The sequence below is a fragment of the Balaenoptera acutorostrata genome, chromosome 9, assembly GCF_949987535.1.
Source record: "Balaenoptera acutorostrata chromosome 9, mBalAcu1.1, whole genome shotgun sequence".
NCBI lineage: Eukaryota > Metazoa > Chordata > Mammalia > Artiodactyla > Balaenopteridae > Balaenoptera > Balaenoptera acutorostrata.
In genome coordinates this window covers 5,338,393-5,357,398 of record NC_080072.1, presented here as the reverse complement: position 1 = coordinate 5,357,398, position 19,006 = coordinate 5,338,393, and the positions used below count along the sequence as shown (strand labels likewise).

At 63.0% G+C, this 19,006-nt stretch overlaps 2 protein-coding genes across 6 annotated transcripts; both read left to right on the top strand.

Moving 5' to 3' along the window:
* Positions 1-582: 582 nt before the first annotated feature.
* Positions 583-4,751, top strand: NDUFS8 (NADH:ubiquinone oxidoreductase core subunit S8). Of its 3 annotated transcripts, none has more exons than XM_007171097.3 (7): positions 583-672; positions 1,632-1,689; positions 1,779-1,829; positions 2,404-2,493; positions 2,588-2,760; positions 4,349-4,477; positions 4,563-4,751. In XM_007171097.3, the coding sequence occupies exons 2-7, from the start codon at positions 1,632-1,634 to the stop codon at positions 4,692-4,694; spliced, it is 633 nt and encodes a 210-aa protein (XP_007171159.1). In that variant the 5' UTR covers positions 583-672; the 3' UTR covers positions 4,695-4,751. The 3 variants fall into 3 exon arrangements, with proteins under 3 accessions (XP_007171159.1, XP_007171160.1, XP_057409938.1); XM_007171098.3 differs by lacking the exon at positions 583-672 and adding an exon at positions 1,276-1,376; XM_057553955.1 differs by lacking the exon at positions 583-672 and adding an exon at positions 1,450-1,493.
* A 2,612-nt stretch (positions 4,752-7,363) lies between these two features.
* On the top strand, positions 7,364-19,006 carry TCIRG1 (T cell immune regulator 1, ATPase H+ transporting V0 subunit a3). 3 transcript variants are annotated; one of them, XM_057553788.1, is made up of 21 exons: positions 7,364-7,449; positions 8,448-8,511; positions 9,706-9,826; positions 10,213-10,291; positions 11,145-11,365; positions 11,454-11,539; positions 11,787-11,910; positions 11,994-12,076; positions 12,253-12,346; positions 12,497-12,709; positions 13,398-13,542; positions 16,080-16,219; positions 16,315-16,472; positions 16,548-16,638; positions 17,178-17,296; positions 17,375-17,588; positions 17,913-18,035; positions 18,128-18,232; positions 18,307-18,424; positions 18,608-18,785; positions 18,869-19,006. In XM_057553788.1, the coding sequence occupies exons 3-21, from the start codon at positions 9,710-9,712 to the stop codon at positions 18,945-18,947; spliced, it is 2,487 nt and encodes an 828-aa protein (XP_057409771.1). In that variant the 5' UTR covers positions 7,364-7,449; positions 8,448-8,511; positions 9,706-9,709; the 3' UTR covers positions 18,948-19,006. The 3 variants fall into 3 exon arrangements, with proteins under 3 accessions (XP_057409771.1, XP_057409772.1, XP_057409773.1); XM_057553790.1 differs by having other exon boundaries at positions 7,382-7,449; positions 8,448-8,552; XM_057553789.1 differs by lacking the exon at positions 8,448-8,511 and having other exon boundaries at positions 7,374-7,449.

The following is a 19,006-nucleotide window of genomic DNA, read 5'->3' as shown; positions in this document are numbered from 1 at the left end:
GTGTCCGCAGCCTCCGGGGTCCCTCTGCCACACAATTCACTGGGAGGAAACACGGGTTTGGGGGCTGTTGAGGGACGGGGCTACCGGGTCATACAGATCCAGGAGTGGTTCAGGCGGCCGCACTTCGCAAATCTAAGGCTTGAGCCAAGTTACTACACAAGTCCGTGCCTCAGTTTCCCCATCTATAAAGCGGGAATAATCGTTCCTCCCCACAGGGCTGCCGGGAGGATTAAATGAAGACGCCAGGATGAAGGCTTAGCATAGAGTAGGCATGGCTCCCGCGCGGAATCACCACAGGCTACGATTCTCATCACCGTTATCACACACGCCCCGCCGAGGCCGAGCAGGTGTCCTCCGGCCCAGGGCGCCGGGTCAGACAGCAGCCGCAACCTTAAACCACGCCTCGGATGTCCCGCCTCCAAGTGCTCAGGAGTCCCGGCTCACTAGCTTCTCGCACCCAACCCGGCGGCGCTCTGCACCACTTCAAGCGCCTGCCTGCTACCCTAGCCAATCGGAGAAAAGGTTTTTTTGATCCCGCCTCTTTCGGCTGCGCCACCAGCCAATCAGACCACACCATGAAGAGTCCGCGCCCAATGGCAGCATCCCAGAATGTAGGCTCCTCCTCTCGACGGACAGAACCCTCGGCCCTGGAAGGAGAGGCAGCGATTCAAGGTGGGTGTTCGGGGCTCAGCTGTTAAGGCCCAGCCTGGGCAGCGCGGCATCGGGGTCGCGTGTGCGGCCCCCGTTGGCTCCGCCGGCTCCGCGCCCGGGCTTTATCTCGGCCCGCTCAGGACCCGCGGCCTCTGTGTCCTTGAGCGTGCAGCGGGCGGGAAACCGGCACCCTCAGGGCGCATATGCACCTCCTGCGCCCGTCGGGTCAGAGGTCATGAGGAAGGTCGGGGAAGGAGCCGGGTTGGGCGCCTGGCACTTAAGTCAGCGGTCAAAAGAAATGGTCCCGCTAGAGGTCACAGGTCACGAGAGGGGCACTTTTGGGCTCCGGCTAAGTGCCAGGCTCTGGGCTAAACCCTTGGCATCTTCGAGCCGCCTCCATTCTCGTGACCTCCCATTTCACAAGTGAGAAAACCCAAGGTCACTTGGCAGGCTGGGAGACAGTTCCAGAAGGACCTTGAGGCTGGGAAGAGGAATTTGATCTTGAGGGTTATTTAAGCCTTTAAAAGGTTCAGCAGGGGAGGGCTGGGGGTGTAAAGGGAGGGGTCTGGCCTGGGTTCACATCCTGGTCCCACCCCCCTCAGTGTGTGACTCTGGGCAAGTCACTTAACACGACTGAGCTGTGGCTTCTCATCTGTGCCTCCCTCTGAGGTCCTCATGTGGACAAAGTGACAGTGCGCGTGACCCCTAGCACAGTGCCTGGCACGGTGAGCTCTGAATAAACGCCGGTGGCAGTTGGCAGTGTTAACCTGGGTCAGGTTGGAGGCCGGGAGGCGCTGCACCTGGGAACAGGAAACCTGTCTGTGCCTCTGACAAGAATGGGGGTGAGCAGGGACAAGCTGACACAGTGGCACTGGGGTCAAGGGTCAAGGCTCCTGCAATGCTCGGGTTCCCGGGGGGTGGGGGTGGGGAACCATGCCTGTCTGAGACCCACCTATGCCTCACTCTCTTCATGCCCACAGATGCGCTGCCTGACCACGCCCATGCTGCTTCGGGCCCTGGCCCAGGCCGCACGTGCAGGTAGGACCAAGGGAGCCTTTCCTGGGTGTGAGGGACCCAGCCTCCTAGCACGAGGTCGCATCTGCACAGCGTAACCCCTCTCCTTGCAGGGCATCCCAGCGGCCGGAGCCTCCACAGAAGCACAGTGGCAGCCACCTACAGTGAGTCCCGGGGTGCCTCAAGCCTCAGGCTTTCTGATCAAGGTCCCGCCAGAGGCAGGGGAGAAGGCCTGGGTCCTGGTCCTGGCTTTGCTGGGGGCTCGCCGTCTCGGAGCCTCAGTTTCCACTCTGTAAAAAGAGGATGGTGATCAAGATTGAATATGATTTTTGGGGGCAGGGCCTGTCATTGCAGGGGGTGGAGGGCCTTCCACATGGCCACACCGAGTGATCTCAGACCTTCCCCGTGTGGGACAAGGAGGGAGCCACCAGGTGTGAGCCCTGGGAGCTGTGCCTCTTCATCAGGACCCCAGCACCCGAGCCCCTTCCAACCCCCATCAACTCCTGGCTTGGGTGGCCACACAGGCACGGGGAGAAGCAGGCGAAGACTGCCCAGGGCCTGAGGCTGGCCTTGAGGGTGCTCACTGAGGCGGGGGAGGTTTGGTGAATGAACAAACCCCTGGGGGGCCCAGCTGTTGCACCTAGAAGGAGGCCAGGCCTCATCTCCCTGAGCTGGAGTCCTTGGGGAGGGCCTGTGTGAGGCCTCCTGCCACGGCCTCTCTGCCCGCCTCCCCTGCAGAATATGTGAACATGCGGGAGCCCTCAATGGACATGAAGTCGGTGACCGACCGGGCAGCTCAGACCCTGCTGTGGACCGAGCTCATCCGAGGTGGGCCCTGGGGGGAGGGGAGAGGCCGGCTGGTCGGGGGCACAGATGTGTTAGGGAGGAGGGCCCCCTCCCACCGTGCCTGTGCCGCCCCCAGGCCTGGGCATGACCCTGAGCTACCTGTTCCGAGAGCCAGCCACCATCAACTACCCATTCGAGAAGGGCCCACTGAGCCCGCGCTTTCGCGGCGAGCATGCGCTGCGCCGGTACCCGTCCGGGGAGGAGCGCTGCATCGCCTGCAAGCTCTGCGAGGCCGTCTGCCCAGCCCAGGTGAGCCCCTGACCCCACCTGACCGCCCCCGGCCCCTGCCACTGGGAGAGGGAGGCCACAGCCAGCTGCAGAGAGAGTGAAGCGGGCAGCCCTGGGCCCACACTCTGCCCCCCCTGCTGGGTGTGTGTCCCCGGAAAGTCGCTTTCCGGCTCTGAGCCACTTCCCCCTGTGAATGGGAGCCGACGCAGAGGCAGTGAGTCAGGGGAGGGAAGTTTCCAGCCCTGAGCAGGCCACATGACGCACGTGGGTCCAGCCCTTGGGGGTCTGGTCAGGGGCGAGAAACCCAGGCCTCGAGCCACGAGGCGGCGCCTGAGGGTCTCCACTTTCACCCGGATGCAGCAGCAGTTTCAGGAGCACTGCCTGTGTGCCCGTCACAGGACCGGACCCAGGGACACGTGTGCCGCAGCCGAGGCCCTCACTGCCCCCGGTTGCTGCTCCTTTGAGCCCCTGGCATTTGGTTCTGTCGGAGGGTCCCGCACGGACTGCCTGGAGTCACGGCCTTTTAGTGCAGAAACAGAAAGACACAGCTGGGGCTCTTGGGCTGGTGGATGTGCCTGGCAGGAGCCCAGCAGGCTCGGGGGTCCTCACTGTCCACACAGCGACCCCCTCCCAGCGGCTGCTCCAGGCTGCATCTCTGTGACTCAGGATGGCTCCTGTCCACGACCTGCCTCATTTCCTGGACCACTCCCAGGTCCTGCAGGCCTCGGGTTGTGGCCTTGCTGTCCCCAGTCTAGCCACCGACCTGGAGCACGTAGGAGAGCCCCGAAAAACTAATAACAGTGGTGGCATCCAGACAGTGAGTGCCGGCTGTGGACCAGGCACTGAGCCAAACTCGTGACTCATCTCTGCAACAACTCTAGGAGGTAGAAATTATTATCCCCATTTTTATAGATGAGGAAACTGAGGCACAAAGAGATGAGGCTACTAGCCAAAGGTCCCACTGTGAGTGGTGGGCATTACACTCCTGGGGACATCTGAGGGCCTTTGCCACATCCCTTTGAAGGTCCTCCCAGCTGTGGGAGGCCCCAGGCCACCCCTTCCCCCAGCTGGTGCAAGTGTGCACCCAGGAAGTGAGAGTTAAGGACCTGTGTTTGAGTCTGGGCTCTGCCCCTCACTTACTTTGTGGCTTTGGGAAACCCCTCAACCTCTCTGAGCCTCAGTTTTCTCATCCATTAAATGGGGATAACTAGATGTAATTGGGAAGGTTGTTCAACATACAACCGACAGTAATGGGGCATTTTTTTTTGTGGGACCCCTTGGGGCTGCAGGTGCTATGGTGAACAAGGCAGGCAACGGCCCTCTCCTCGTGGGACTCACGTTCTCAGGCAGGAGGTGCTGGCAGTTAACAAACAAGAGAATGTCAGCTAGGGCAAGTGCTCAGAGGCCGACGTCACAGCCGCACCGGGCGGCCTGTTAGGAGAGGGGTCAGGAAAGGTACACGCGGGCCGAGAGTGGATGACAGAGGGTCCGCTCTGTAGGCCCTGGGGGACCAGTCCCCCAGGAGTGGGAATGAGCCGTGGCGGGGGCTGGATCCTGTGCCTGGGGCCAGCGTGGCTGGCAGGTGACAGTACCCTGTGCCACCCCCCAGGCCATCACCATTGAGGCTGAGCCTCGGGCCGACGGCAGCCGCCGGACCACACGCTACGACATCGACATGACCAAGTGCATCTACTGCGGCTTCTGCCAGGAGGCCTGCCCTGTGGACGCCATCGTTGAGGTGAGCGGGCCCCGCGGCGGGGGAGGCCGGGGCGGAAGCTCCTCGGAGGGGCCTGACGTGGCTGCGCCTGCTCCCCTGCTCGCAGGGCCCCAACTTCGAGTTCTCCACGGAGACGCACGAGGAGCTGCTGTACAACAAGGAGAAGCTGCTCAACAACGGGGACAAGTGGGAGGCCGAGATCGCCGCCAACATCCAGGCCGACTACCTCTATCGGTGACCGGCCCGCCGGCTGGCCTGAGGTCCCCTTCTGCCCAATAAAAAAGCTCTGACCTGCCCACCGCCTCTGTCAGCAGTCCGCCGTCCAGGCCGAGACCGTCCGCGGCCTGACCACGGCCTGTGGCTTCCTGCATTGGACCAGGTCCTCGGACAGGGTCGCCCTCCTGCGCGACTCTGTGGGACCTGCCAGGCCCTCCCCGTGGCTGGGCCCCGGCCCACGGCAGCGTGTGGCCCACACATCTTCCTGGGCATATTCCCCAAGGCTCCGCAGGCTGGAGGTCGGCCCAGGTCCACTGTTCCCATGATCCTGTGTGCCCAAGGGGTGGGGCTGGGGCCTGCCCTCTCCTGAGGGCCACCCACAGCTGAGACCCTAAGGACCTAGAGCCTCTCCCAAGGCCGCAGGCAGAAACACATCAAGAGCAGGAACTTGGAAAGGCCAGGGCATCCTTGTTGAGAGGCAGGGAAAGCCTGCCCCGGTGGGGGGTGGGGGTGGTGACAGTCACGAGGGGGTGACACAGGCCCTGCTGCCTGTGAGCTGGCTCTGCCTCTCCTCCAGCCACATCCCCTTTTCTCCCCAGGTTCCGCAGACTAGGCTGCTGGCTTGGCTTCTGCTGCTCAGGACTTCCTGCTTTGCAGTCTCAGCCAAGTGACGTGGTTCCTTCTGGGGCCACACGCAAGCCCAGTGGCAGCACAATAGCCAAAAACAACCCCCTCTAACTTGGTGCTAAGAGGTGTGAGAGGATTTCAATTCGTTCTCAGCAGTGAGGAAACTGGCTCAGAGGGGTGAAGAGTCTTGTTCAGGATCACACAGTACACATCTGATGAAAAAACTAATCCAGGCCTGAGAGATCTCAGAGTTCCCTTTCTCCATTATTTCCAAAAGTGCTTTTTACAAAACACTGATCTCCCAAGATGCTTCTTGGAAGGGTGTTCTATGGACCAGTAAGTGTGGGAAATGCCCCAAGTGCCTCTCCCCTCTGAGACAGGCACTGAATGATAGAACATTCAAGGCTCTGAGAAGGCCTGCAGCAAAGAAACCCAGATTACCCAGCTCATTACCAGGGAGCCCCTTTTCTCAGATCCCTTGCTGACACCTGGACCTACTTACCAGGCCAGGCTGGGCCATCTCCTGATGCAGAAGTGGCCCAGGACTTGTGTGGGCCCCACCACTGGCCAAGGTTTTGGGGCCCTTTGAACCCACAAAATGGCACAGAGGTGAGAAGTGCAGGACCAGAAAGGAAGACTTGAGCCCGGGGAGTGTCCACTAGTCCTGCTGGCTGCTGGGGGCAGGAGCTCTCCAAAAACAAGGCCGGTTGTAAGAGGCAGGCTTTAAAATCCTAAATCGCCTCTAATTTCGTTTTTCCCACACATAACCAGCACTAGATGCTTGACATGAAGCCTATATCTGTACGCAGGTAAATAGAATACTTTCATTTAAAGTGGATGAGTCTAGGGACTTCCCTGGCGGTCCAGTGGTTAAGACTCCACACGTCCAGTGCAGGGGCTGTGGGGTTCGATCCCTGGTTGGGGAACTAAGATGGCACATGCCATGCGGCACAGCCAAAAAAAAGAAAAATCATAATAAAATGGATGAGTCTATCCAGCTCCTGACTTGATTCTCTCCCTTACTGCTGGGTCAGAGTGCAGCTCTAACGCCATTTTGTAACATGATAGAGTTCCAGTTTGCCCTGAACAGGAAGTATTGACCCGAGGCCCCCACTGGTACTCAGTTTGGTTGTGTCGAGGTTACTCCTTGAAAATAGCCCTACCGTGCCCCAGAAAGTGTCTCCCACTTTTCTGAAGACACTAGCCTTGGCTGTGACTCAGTTACCAGCCCCCAGCTCTGGGGCTCCGTTTGCCCACCCTCCCCCCACCTCTCACAGGCCCTTGCCCTGTCGGGGTTCAAGAATCACCAGAGCTGAGGGGCCCCAGCGGGTGCAGGCTTGGCCTGTCCAAAGTGCAGGCACCTGGACAGTCGTGAGCCCCAGGTTGGGGGTGCTGCGATAGGACAAACTGCATGGAGCTCAGTAGGAGCAAGGTCATGGGGACACATCCAGCCACAGGAGGAGTGACAGCCAGGGCAGAGCATTGCCCAGTGCCTGCTGGGTGCGGGCCCCATGCCCTGGCCCTCGGTGTCCTGCTGCCATTGAGGAAAGAGGCCCAGAGAAGGGCAGCCACCCACCCAAAGGCCCAGACCACTGGACCTGGAATCCAAGGTGGTGGTCAGAAGCAGGAAGCTATAAGGACCTGTGTAACTGTGGCCTCACGCAAGGGGGAGGGGGTCCCAGAGGTGGGGATACGTAGGTCTTGGGCCCCAGGCCTGAGCGTATTGGGGTCTTATCAGCCATAGGCCCAGTGAGCCCTCTAGATGGTGGAGATCCCACCCTGTAGCCCCGGAGCTGGGCCTAGGCTGGGCATCTCCCCACATCCCGGCCACGGAGATGTGCGCGGTTGGCGCTGGTCAGTGTCTGCTCCCGTCTCGGGCCTCCTCGCCCGGATTAGGCGGCCCACAGCTCCGAATGGTCTCCCAGCCTTGAGCGAGGAAGTGAGGCTGCCAGGCGATCCCAGCCCAGGGCCTGCCTCGCACCCGCGCTCCAGCTCCCAGGACGCCGGGTGGGTGTTCGGGGCGGGCCAGGGGCGGAGCTTCCCTGGCTCCGCCCCTCCCGGCCCCGCCCGCCGCGGAAAGTGAGTTGCGTGGGCGCTGCGGCCGGGATCGCAGAGCAGAGCCGAGCAGCGCCGCGTGCGGCCGACCCGGGGTGAGTGCCCCAGCCGGGGGCTGCAGAGCCCCCAGCTCTGCCTGCCACCCTCGCTTCCCACTGCCCCGGGAAGGGGGGGGATCATGGCGCCCCCAACTAGCTGGGTCAGTAGAGGCAGCTCAGTCCGCCGGCCCGCGGGTGTCAGCCGTTGCTGGGGGCCACAGAGGCGACTAAGAGGAGAAAGAAGAGGAGAATGGGGGTGTTAGCAGCCTGTAACAAACAACTAGTATTGAGCTCAGCTGTGCTGGGCCAGGTGGTGCTCAGAGCGTTCTCTGCTGCATCTTCCTGGCAGGGAGGGAGGGACCCATTCTACAGATGAGGAAACTGAGGCCCACCCAACTAGGAAGAGGCGGAGCTAGAAGAGAGCACAGACCCTCGCCTCCAGCCCAGCTCATCGTAGCGGGCCAGGGGCTCAGAGGAGAGATCTGGTGGTTTTCTGGAGGAGTTGGCCTTAAGCCTCCAGCCTCCCAAGGGAGCAGGAGGAGAGGGGCACAGAGTGACTAGAGTCTGGACCCTGAAGGACGGAGGCACCTTCATTTGTTCTGTAAATGTCGCTGGGGTGGCCCCTGCCTCAGGAAGGGGCCAGGGAGGATGAGGGGGAGGGGATGAGACAGTGGAGGCCTGAAATGCCAGGGGAGGGATCTGCCCAGGTCTCTGCACCCCTGTGCTCACCACGGCTTGTCCCATCCAAGGGACGTGCCCAGGCCCCAGGGCTGCTGCCCCGCCTGGATCCCCAGACCTAGCTCCCTACAACCGCCATTTGGCCAGCCCAGCCTTTCGGGGTACCTGGGGCAGAGGACAGCCCTCCCCTGAGCGCATATTGTGGGCTGGGACTTCCAAACCTGCAGCCCCAGGGCCTGGCTCCTGCCTGGCTCGGTCCTGTCTATAAAACAGGTCTACAGTGCCTCCTCCCCCAAAGATTGCTGTTAGATTTAAATGAGGTATTGTGGGTAAGGGAGTTACATGGGGGCCATGGTTATTTTTATCTCCCCACCTAGGTCCTGTCTCTGCCAGGGTGGCCAAGTCCCATTCACCCAAAGAGGAAGTGGAGGCCCAGAGAGGGTGAGAGACTCCCCAAAGAACACACAGCTAATCACAGCTTGGTAGGGCTCTGAGCCTTGGTCCCTGGCCCTCTTGCCCACCCTTCCCTGTTCAGGGCCTGGCGCTTCCACAGCCCCCAGCTGTCTCTCCGCATTCTCTCTTCTCTCCTCCCGGGGCTGGGGAAGGGGCTGCTTTTCCTATTTACATTTAAGTAAACCAGACCCAGGAAAGGAAGTGACCAACTAGGCAGGCCCCAGCCCAGCCCAGACAGCAGGCCGGGTGTCAGATGTTCACCCTCTCAGCGGGGCCCTGGCCTGTTCCTGTCCCCTCCCCTCCCCTCCCCCACTCAATTTGAGAGCTAAGGAAACTGAGTCCCACAGAGGGGAAGGGGCCGGCCATGGGCCCCAAGGGCAGTGGCCATGGAGTCCTGGCTTGTGGGCTGGGCGTCTCCAGGGCCCAGGGAGGCCACCCTGGCCCTCCCCCTGCCCTGCCGGCGGTTGAGCAAAGGCCTGGCCAGGCCCTTCCTGCCCATTTCAGTTTCCACAGTTTCACTTTTGCTGGTTTCGACACCTGGAGGGCTCCTCCTTCAGCCCCTACCCGCGGGCCTCAGGGGACGGTCCCGCTTCCTCAGCGCCCCCTGCCTGTCCCCTCTACCCTTCCCGAGTCCCAGCGGAGGCCCCCACCCCTCGGCGCCCACAGACCCGCAGGGAGGGAGGAGGGCCCTGGCTGCCTGTGGGGATGGGGAGGACCTCAGCCCTGCTGTTCCTTGTCAAGGATGCTCCCCGGGGTGGAAAGGCGAGGGCAGTCAGGTGACCAGCGCTGGAGGTGGCCCTTGGCCGGGGGCCCCGAGGATGTGTAGGATCTCGGGTGAGGGCAGGTCACGGAGAGGGCACAGCAGGAGTAGGGACCAGGTGTGAGAAGAGCCAGTGTCCCCAGGAGCCACTAGGGGTGGGGGGCAGGGGTCTCAGACGGGGCAGAGCCAGCTGGGAAGGAGCTTGACGTTGGACTGTGGGTCCGGCTGTGAGGTCAGCTGTGCCGCTTACTTCCTGTGTGACCTCAGCACCCCGCTGAGCCATCCTGGGCCTCAGTCTCCCCATCTGTCAGATAGGGGTGGTAGCGGTACCTTGCAGGATCATGTGAACCCAGAATTCACACCTGGTGGGGAACTGCCTGTGACCCCACCCGCCTGAGCTCCCACCCCTGCCGGCCCCACAGGACCATGGGCTCCATGTTCCGGAGTGAGGAGGTGGTGCTGGTCCAGCTCTTCCTGCCCACAGCTGCTGCCTACGCCTGCGTGAGCCAGCTTGGGGAGCTGGGCCTTGTGGAGTTCAGAGACGTGAGTGGGGCCGGGGTGGGCGTGGGAGGAGGCCTCGTCCTTGGGTGTCCCATATGGTGGACCATCTTCCCCAGACTGACCCCCGGCCCTGCTTGAATCCCGGCAACCTCTGCCATAGATACTTTGCTCTCAGGCCGGCTTTACTTGTGGCTGAGACCACCCTGCCCCAGTCTGGGTTCAGCCAGGCCTCCTGGGCCCTGCCTCACCCTTCCCAGGCCACATGGGGTCTGGTGTGTCTTCAGCTGGGCATCTGGAGGGTCACAGTGTACTCAGCACTTTTCTAGGGGAAGCAGCTATGGCCTGAGGAGAGCCAGGCCTGGGCCCTGGTGGGGGGACCTCCTTGGCCCTCTGCCTGGAAAACTGACCCCTCCGTTTGGCAACCACAGCTCAATGCCTCGGTGAGTGCCTTCCAGAGACGTTTCGTGGTAGATGTTCGTCGCTGCGAAGAGCTGGAGAAGACCTTCGGTGAGTTGGCCCTGGGCCCACACCCCAGGCACACTTCCTGGAGGAGGCGCCAGTCAAGCTTGGTCTGAAAGGAAGAGTCCGAGTTGCGCAGGCGGACGGCAGAGAAGGGAGGTCCGGGCCAGGCCCTGCAGAGCCGGGACAGGGCAGCTGGGATCTTTGGGGTGTTCTTGGGTGAGCTGAGCAGAGGGTCCAGGCCAGGCCTGGCTTGGAAGAGGGCTTGAATACCGAATGAGGGCTCAGGACTTCATCCTCTGGATGCCAGGATCCACCCATAGGTTCCTAAGCAGGAGAGAAGCATGGACAGAACTTCCTCTGCTGCAGATGGACTGGGGTGGGCAGAGGCCAGGATCCTGGGTCGGGTGCCCCCACGGAGCAGCTCCTTCTTGGACCTGGGCAAGAGGGACCCCTGCCCTGGGTTCAATTCTGGAAACCCCTCTTAGGAGGATCCTGCAAGGTGGGAGGATAGAGCATGTCTGTTTAATGGTTAGCTTGACTGATAGGTTTTAAGTCGTCAGGCAGGTACCCTGTGGGCCTCCATGCAAGCTCTCATCCCCTGCAGCGCTAGGGCCAGCTGCCGGGGGACCGCTGTGGGACCCAGGCCAGGGGCTGGGGACGGAGAGCAGCCCAGAAGAGCCCCAGGGTGGGGGGAGGCGGAGCAGACCTGCAGGGATGGAGGTTTAGCCTGAGGTTTTTCCAGGGTCTCAGACGCAGTGAATCAGTTAGCTGGTGGCCAGCCGAGTCTGGGGAGGCAGTTGGAATTCCCTAGGTGTTAGCCATCCCTTGGCTAATAGTGGCCATTGGCTGGTGGTGGCCCCTGAGCGGGATCCCCTGACACCCGTCCCTCTGCACCCAGCCTTCCTGCAGGAGGAGGTGCGGCGGGCTGGGCTGACGCTGCCTCTGCCCGAGGCGGGGCTGCCGGCGCCCCTGCCCCGCGACCTTCTGCGCATCCAGGAGGAGACGGATCGCCTAGCACAGGAGCTCCGGGACGTGCGGGGCAACCAGCAGGCCCTGCGGGCCCAGCTCCACCAGCTGCAGCTCCACTCGGCTGTACTGGGCCAGGGCCACGGCCCCCCGGTCAGCTCCGGCCTGGGCAGGGCGCGGAGAGGGGCGGGGGCCCCAGGCCCCACCTGGGCCGGGACTCATGGCGCCTCTCGGCTCCTAGTTGGCAGCCAGCCACACAGATGGGCCCCTGGAAAGAAGCCCCCTGCTCCAGTCCCCCGGGGGGCCGCACCAGGACCTGAGGGTCAAGTAAGTGAGGGGCAGCTTCGCTCTCTTTCCGGTTGGGGCAGGGGTGAGGCAGGCCAGCTCGGACTTCTTGTCCGGGGCCCTTCTGCAGCCGCCCTCAGGCCTGGACTTGCCTTTGCCCCTGGGGGTCTCTTCTGGCCCTGCCTCGTGGGCTCCTGCCTCCTCTGTGGGGACGGGGGCAGTGTGCCTGGCCCGGGTGAGGCGGGGGGAGGTCGGAGCAGCCCCTGCCCAGCCCCGCCCGTCCCCGCAGCTTCGTGGCAGGTGCCGTGGAACCCCACAAGGCCGCCGCCCTGGAGCGCCTGCTCTGGAGGGCCTGCCGCGGCTTCCTCATCGCCAGCTTCAGGGAGGTGGAGCCGCTGGAGGACCCCGTGACGGTGAGCCGGCCGGGAGCACACAGGGTGGGGTGCATCCTGGGTGGAGCGGGGACTGCAGGGTGATCTGGGCCCCGCTCCGGCAGGGTGAGCCTGCGACCTGGATGACCTTCCTCATCTCCTACTGGGGCGAGCAGATCGGGCAGAAGATCCGCAAGATCACTGACTGGTGAGCGCCCATCGGGTGGGGGGCTGGCCACCCGCTGCCCTCGTGCCCAGGACCCTGCGTGTCACCTCCGCCGAGCCCGCTCTGTCTGCCACACTGCCCTGTGGGCTCCCTTTAGACTCAGCCTCTGCAAGACCTGGACCCTGTGCCCACCTCACCTCCCCCCTCCTCCCTGCCAGCTTCCACTGCCATGTCTTCCCATTTGTGGAGCAGGAGGAGGCCCGCCGTGCAGCGCTGCAGCAGCTGCAGCAGCAGAGCCAAGAGCTACAGGAGGTGGGTGCCCGTGGCCTGGCTGGACCCCTGCCTTCCCCCTGCCCCTCCCCTCCGGACACCCCTCCCCTTCCCTCCCCCCCCACCCCGGCTCCTCCTGCCTCCCCCCCACCCCCCCCCGCCACTCCTCCTGACCGCCTGCTCTGGCCGCAGGTCCTGGGTGAGACGGAGCGCTTCCTGAGCCAGGTGCTGGGCCGGGTGCAGAGACTGTTGCCGCCCTGGCAGGTGCAGATCCGCAAGATGAAGGCCGTGTACCTGGCCCTCAACCAGTGCAGCGTGAGCACCACACACAAGTGCCTCATCGCCGAGGCCTGGTGTGCCACGCGCGACCTGCCCACCCTGCACCAGGCGCTGCAGGGCAGCTCGGTGAGCATGGGGTGGGGGGGTCTCCCGCCCTCCCCTGCTGCCAGGCAGGGGCTGGTTTCCTCCTCACAACACATCTCCCATTCCCGGTGCCATCAGCGCCGTGCCTTTGCTGGGGCTCATCCTCCTCCAGGGAGTCCACCGTGATGGCCCTGGCCCAGCAAGCCCTCTCCCTGCCCCGACTTCCCAGAGGCCCTGGGATGGTCCGTCACACCCTAGAAGCTGCACTGGGTGTTAAGTTAGAAACCGGGTTCAAATCCAGGCTCTGCAGGCACTGGCCCTGTGACCTTGGGCCAATTGGAGGGAGCCTTGGGTTCATCTGTGAAATGGGTTTGCTGACCCTGCTTCCAGGGGTCACCGTGGTAGGTGCTCACCTATGGCAGTGGGACTCCCTCTCCCGGGCCACCTGGATGGGAAGAAGCAGGCTTCTGTTTCCCAAGTGACTCCTGGGCCAATCTCTGCCCCTCCCTGAATCCCCCTGAACTGGGGCAGGTGGGGCTGGTCGTGCTATTTCACAGGGAGCGGAGGGGCTGCCCTGGGTCCCCTGGGTCCCACCCAGCGAGTCCCCACAGTGCTCTCCATCTCTAGCTGGCCGTGGCTGGAGGGTCGGAGGGTCCGAGGGTCCCTGAAGGCCCCTGCCATCAGTCTTGTCTGTCTGTCTGCCTGCCTGCCCGCCTGCCGGGTGCCCCAGAGCGAGGCGGGTGTGAGCGCCGTGGTTCACCGCATCCCCTGCCGGGACATGCCCCCCACACTCATCCGTACCAACCGCTTCACGGCCAGCTTCCAGGGCATCGTGGACGCCTACGGTGTGGGCCGCTACCAGGAGGTCAACCCCGGTGAGAGCCGCCACATCCCACAGCCCCGGCCTTCGGGAGGCTCAGCTGCCGCCCTGGGTGGAGGCCTGGGAGGGCTGCGTCCCCACACTGGGCCCGTCCCGCCCTCCTGAGACGAGAGGCGCACTCCCGGTCACGCTCTTGGGGGTCCAGTGGAGGCGCTTCGTGTTTATCCCCCGCAAACACCCCCACTGCCCTGCTGTTAAGCTAACAGGGGAACCAGCAGAGTTGTGCAAAGAATAGCAGCTTTGCGGTAGGAATGGCCCAGGTTGGCGGTCCTACTCACTTACTTTGATGAGTTTCTTAGCTTCTCTGAGCCTCAGTTTCCTCATCTATAAAATGGGGATAATGGTACAGACCTGAGCAGTGTTGGGAAGATTAATGATCGCCAAAGGTTGCAAACCAGCGGTCCACGAGGCCAGCATCAGTCTGCGGATGTGTTTTGCTTGGCCACGTTGTCTGGCCACATTGAAAGGTTTGAATTGGGTGCAGCCCCAGGTCAGGTTCTCCCAGAAGCAGACCCTGAGATGGGGTCTCTGATGCAAGTGGCCTATTAAGAGAGGTGTTCCTGGGAGAAACCAGTAAGGGACCTCAGGGGATGGGGAAGCAGGCAGGAAGGGGAGAGCTGAGTAGGGCCAGTCTCAGGTGAAGTCCGGCCTCAGCCTGAGCCTGCAGGGAGCTCTAGAGCATGAAGGACACTATGGTGTGTCCACTCAAGGCTGATGAGCAGGGCTTTCAAACCCAGCCCTCAGTCATCTGCCGGCCCTCGCGGGTGGGCAGTGAGGCTGTCAGCTCCAGGCACGTCCACCTGGGTCCTCACTGGCCTGGCGAGGCTCTGTAAGTGGCCCACTGGGCAGAGGGTTGCACAGAGCTGCCAAGGGAGCTGCGGCCGCCTGGGCAGAGCCTCAGTGTCTGCTGCGGGTGCCAGGGTTTAAAGTGGGAGTTTTTGCAAAAGTCTGCATTTTCTCAAGACTGGCGAAAAGTGAGAGATTTGGCGACATGGCCCACCTCCAACAGGCTGGAGCTGGGTGGTGGCAGTCCCCTCCTGTTTGCCAGTGCCCGTCCCGAGGGCAGCAGGCACTGGCTTTCCTCCCTTCCTGGCCTCCTCCTCCTTCCTGAGGCCTGTGGGACCTGGCCTGCCATCCTCCCGGTTCCTCTCCCTCCAGACACCACCCTCCCTGAAGCAGGCTGGCTGTGGTGTGGCCAGTGGCCCAGCGTCCCCCTTGTCACTGGGTAGGGGCTGCAGTGCATCTCTGTGTGAGCCCAAAGAATGGGTGTGAGGGTGAACCGTGATGAGGTCCCTTACGGGAGGCCAGGGAGGGGTCCTGCCTCATCCAGCGGGCAAGAGGCAGGGTTTGGGGTCCCCGGGGCGGTACAGGCAGCACATGAGGATGGAATCCAGGGCCGTGTGGACTGAGACCAGGGTCACGTGGTGCTCTGGGGCCTGCTGACCCTGCAGGACCAGCATCTGGGAGCTTGACGTGGGACCCCCAGCCCATTTCACCGGCCCGTAGGCCCTCTGCATCAGCGGATGCCAGTCCGGTTAGAGCAGGCCTGATCACCAGATATCCACGGTTGGTAATATGCCACCAGCTCTCAAAGCAATAGCTTTGCGGAGGTATTCGTTTGCTAGGGCTGCTGTAACAAAGCATCACAGATGGGGCGGCTTAAATGATAGGTATTTATTGTCTCTCAGTTCTGGAGGCTGGAAGTCTGAGAGCAAGGTGTCGGCAGGGCTGGTTCCTTCTGAGAGCTGTGAGGGAGAATGTGTTCAGGCCTCTCTCCTTGGCTTGCAGACAGCTGTCTTCGTGTTCGTATGGCATTCTCCCAGTCTATGTGTCTAAGGTCTAAATTTCCCCCTTTTTATAGGGACACTAGTTATATTTGATTAGGACCCACCCTAATGACCTCATTTTCACTGGGTTACATCTGTAAAGGCTGTATCTCCAAATAAGGTCACTGTCTAAGGTACTGGGGGTTAGGGCTCCAACATATCTTTTGTTGGTGTAGGGGACACAATTCAACCCATAACTGGGATGTGCATTAGAATCCTAACACCTATGAGAAAATTTCCCCATTTTACTAAAGGGAAGCTGAGGCCCCAGAGGTTAAGTGACCAACTCGGCCTTCTGGAACTTGCCATGTGCCAGCCAGGACTACCACTGGGCTCTCTGTGCTTCTGCTTTAAGCTCTTCTCGTAAATAATAATAGCTAGAACTGCTAACGTTATATTGAGCATTTATGGTCTCCCAGGTACTGTCCAGGGATAAACTCATTTATAACAGCCCTATAAAGTGGTGGTATTGTTATCTCCATTTTGCAGATGGGGCAGTGGAGGTTCAGAGAGGTTAAGACACTAGCCCAAGGTTGCACAGGTAGTAAGTGCCTGGATCTTGAATGCAGGCAGGCGGTGTGGCATCCCTGCCTGGCTACACCACCTTCATGTCTCCTGGGGCCCCGGAGCCTGGCTTGGGGGGCCTCTGTGGCATCCGGTACAGGGATGGGGGTCCTGGCTGACCACGTGGCCCCTCTGCCCGCAGCGCCCTACACCATCATCACCTTCCCCTTCCTCTTCGCCGTCATGTTCGGTGACGTGGGCCACGGGCTGCTCATGTTTCTCTTCGCCCTGGCCATGGTGCTGGCCGAGAACCGGCCGGCCGTGAAGACGGCACAGAACGAGGTGAGGGGCGGCAGGGGGTGGGTGGTCTGGGGGGAGGGGGGTGGCCGGGCACGGCAGGGGGCCCAGGCCGGCTCTCACCGCGCCTGCACCCCCAGATCTGGAGGACCTTCTTCGGGGGCCGCTACCTGCTCCTGCTCATGGGCCTGTTCTCCGTCTACACCGGCTTCATCTACAACGAGTGCTTCAGCTGCGCCACGGCCGTCTTCCCCTCGGGCTGGAGCGTGGCGGCCATGGCCAACCAGTCGGGCTGGAGGTGAGGCCCAGCCGCGCCCGCCCCACAGCCCCGAGGCCCCCGGGCCCCTGACCAGCCCTCCTGCTCTTGTCACAGCGACGCCTTCCTGGCCCAGCAGCCGCTGCTCTCCCTGGACCCCAACGTCACCGGCGTCTTCCTGGGACCGTACCCCTTCGGCATCGACCCGGTGAGTCCCGGCCGCCTGTCGGAGGCGGTGGCGGGCGGGAGGGCGGGTCCGGGGCTCCCTGCTCGCCCAGCCCCTCCCGAGCACCAGGCCCGATTCCGGGTGCAGGAGGCAGAAGCCCCCCAGACCAGGGCCTGCCTGGCAGGGGGGCCTGCATTGCAGCCACTTGAGAAGCAGAGAAGCGAGTCCTAATAAGGGCAGCGCTCTGTAGTCCCCTCTGTGCCAGGCAGGCACCGTTCTGAGCCCTTGTTGAATTGATTTTATGTCTAGTCCTCGTGACAGCTCCATGGGAGCACGTCAGTACGGTCCCCATTTTACAGGTGAGGAAGCTGAGGTTACACGCCCAAGGTCACCCAGCTAGGAAGAACTGGGGTTGGGGCCCAGGCTGCCCGGCCCAGTCTGTGCTCTTAACTGTTCCCCTCTGCTGCCCCTCGTCGGGCGGGTGACGGGTTGTGCGGAGGCCCTGGAGGGGCAAACGGGCCGATGGGAGTGACTCCGGTGGAGAGGCCCCTTCACGACACCCATCCCTCCCGCCACCCCAGGTCTGGAGCCTGGCTGTCAACCACCTGAGCTTCCTCAACTCCTTCAAGATGAAGATGTCCGTCATCCTGGGGGTCACCCACATGACCTTCGGGGTGGTCCTGGGAGTCTTCAACCACATGTGAGGACCGGGGGCCTTGGGGTGGGGGGCCGGGCAGGGTCAGGGCGACCTGCTGACCCGGCTCCCCTCCTGCCCCAGGCACTTCGGCCAGTGGCACCGGCTGCTGCTGGAGACCCTCCCCGAGCTGGTCTTCCTGCTGGGGCTGTTCGGCTACCTCGTCTTCCTGGTCGCCTACAAGTGGCTGCGCGTCACGGCCGCCAGCGCTGCCTCGGCCCCCAGCATCCTCATCCACTTCATCAACATGTTCCTCTTCTCCAGCAGCCCCACCAACCGGCCGCTTTTCTCCGGGCAGGTAGGCTGGGGCGGAGGGGGGCGGCTCACACCCTGCCCCGGGGCCCCCTGGTTGCTGGGCCTCTCAGCTGCAGGATCCTCGTCCGAGAGGTGGGATGCAGGCCTGAGGCCGTGAGACAGGCAGGTCGAGGCGCCTCCCTGGGAGCTCCCAGCAGGGCTGGTGGCTTCTATGCCCAGAAGAATTCCACACGGGGTGACGTCCATGCCTAGCGAGGGGCCCTGGGCTGGAGTGGGCTGCGGGCTCCCTGGGCCCCCGGGGACTTGCGTGGCCCGAGCTGGCCGGTGGCTCGCAGGGGCACCCTGACCATCGCCCCCTCCCCCGCAGGAGATGGTGCAGCCCACGCTGGTGGTGCTGGCCCTGGCCATGGTGCCCGTCCTGCTGCTCGGCACGCCCTTGTTCCTGCACCGGGAGCACCGCCGCTGCCACTCTCGGAGGAGGCAACAGCCGGTAGAGGCAGGGGAGCCTGGGGGTGGGGTCCCGTCCGGGACGTGAGCCCCATCTGGGGCTGGGGGTCTGTGATGCCGCTGCTCCACCCCTAGGATGAGGACACGGCCGGGCTCCTGGACCTGCCTGACGCGTCCCTGGCCAGCCAGGGCTCTGATGAGGAGAAGGCAGGGTGCCCAGGGGACCGGGAGGAGGCCGAGGTGGGTATGGTGCCTTCCTGAGTGGGGGATGGCTGCTGGCCCCGCTCGCCCCTCACTGCCGCCTGTTCCCCCAGTTTGTCCTGTCCGAGGTGTTCATGCACCAAGCCATCCACACCATCGAGTTCTGCCTGGGCTGCATCTCCAACACGGCCTCCTACCTGCGTCTCTGGGCCCTGAGCCTGGCCCACGCCCGTGAGTCCCGGCTCCTTCCCGCACCCGGCTGCTGGATGGGTGGCCTCCTCTGGTCACTTCTTAGTATCCCTGTCTGTAAAGGGGGGAACGTTGGAGGAGGTCCCCCGCTGGCCCGCGGGGAGGGTGGGCTTCGGGACGCCGAGGTGGCGTGGTGGTCCCCACGGTTCCCTCCTTCACCTGCAGAGCTGTCACAGGTCCTGTGGGCCATGGTGATGCGAGCCGGCCTGAGCCTGGGCGGCGAGATGGGTGTGGCGGCTGTGGTGCTGGTCCCCGTCTTCGCCGCCTTCGCCGTGATGACCGTGGCCATCCTGCTGGTGATGGAGGGGCTCTCGGCCTTCCTGCACGCGCTGCGGCTGCACTGGTGAGTGGCCGCCCGGCTGGTGTGGGCAGCACGGGGGGCGCCGGGGGGGGCGTCCCCTCACCGGCTCTCCCTTCTCACCCCAGGGTGGAGTTCCAGAACAAGTTCTACTCGGGTACTGGCTACAAGCTGAGCCCCTTCACCTTCGCCGTGGAGGATGAATAGGGGCCACAGCCCTGCCCTTGCCTTGCTGAGCACGGAAGAAATAAAGGGGAAGGCCCAGG

Coding starts and splice junctions, on each gene's coding strand:
- NDUFS8 (XM_057553955.1), top strand. Junction 2,494..2,587: donor GTGGACCGAGCTCATCCGAG/GTGGGCCCTGGG, acceptor TGCCGCCCCCAG/GCCTGGGCATGACCCTGAGC. Junction 4,478..4,562: donor CTGTGGACGCCATCGTTGAG/GTGAGCGGGCCC, acceptor CCCTGCTCGCAG/GGCCCCAACTTCGAGTTCTC.
- TCIRG1 (XM_057553788.1), top strand. CDS start 9,710: ATGGGCTCCATGTTCCGGAGTGAGGAGGTGGTGCTGGTCCAGCTCTTC. Junction 9,827..10,212: donor GCCTTGTGGAGTTCAGAGAC/GTGAGTGGGGCC, acceptor TGGCAACCACAG/CTCAATGCCTCGGTGAGTGC. Junction 18,036..18,127: donor CTCGGAGGAGGCAACAGCCG/GTAGAGGCAGGG, acceptor CTCCACCCCTAG/GATGAGGACACGGCCGGGCT.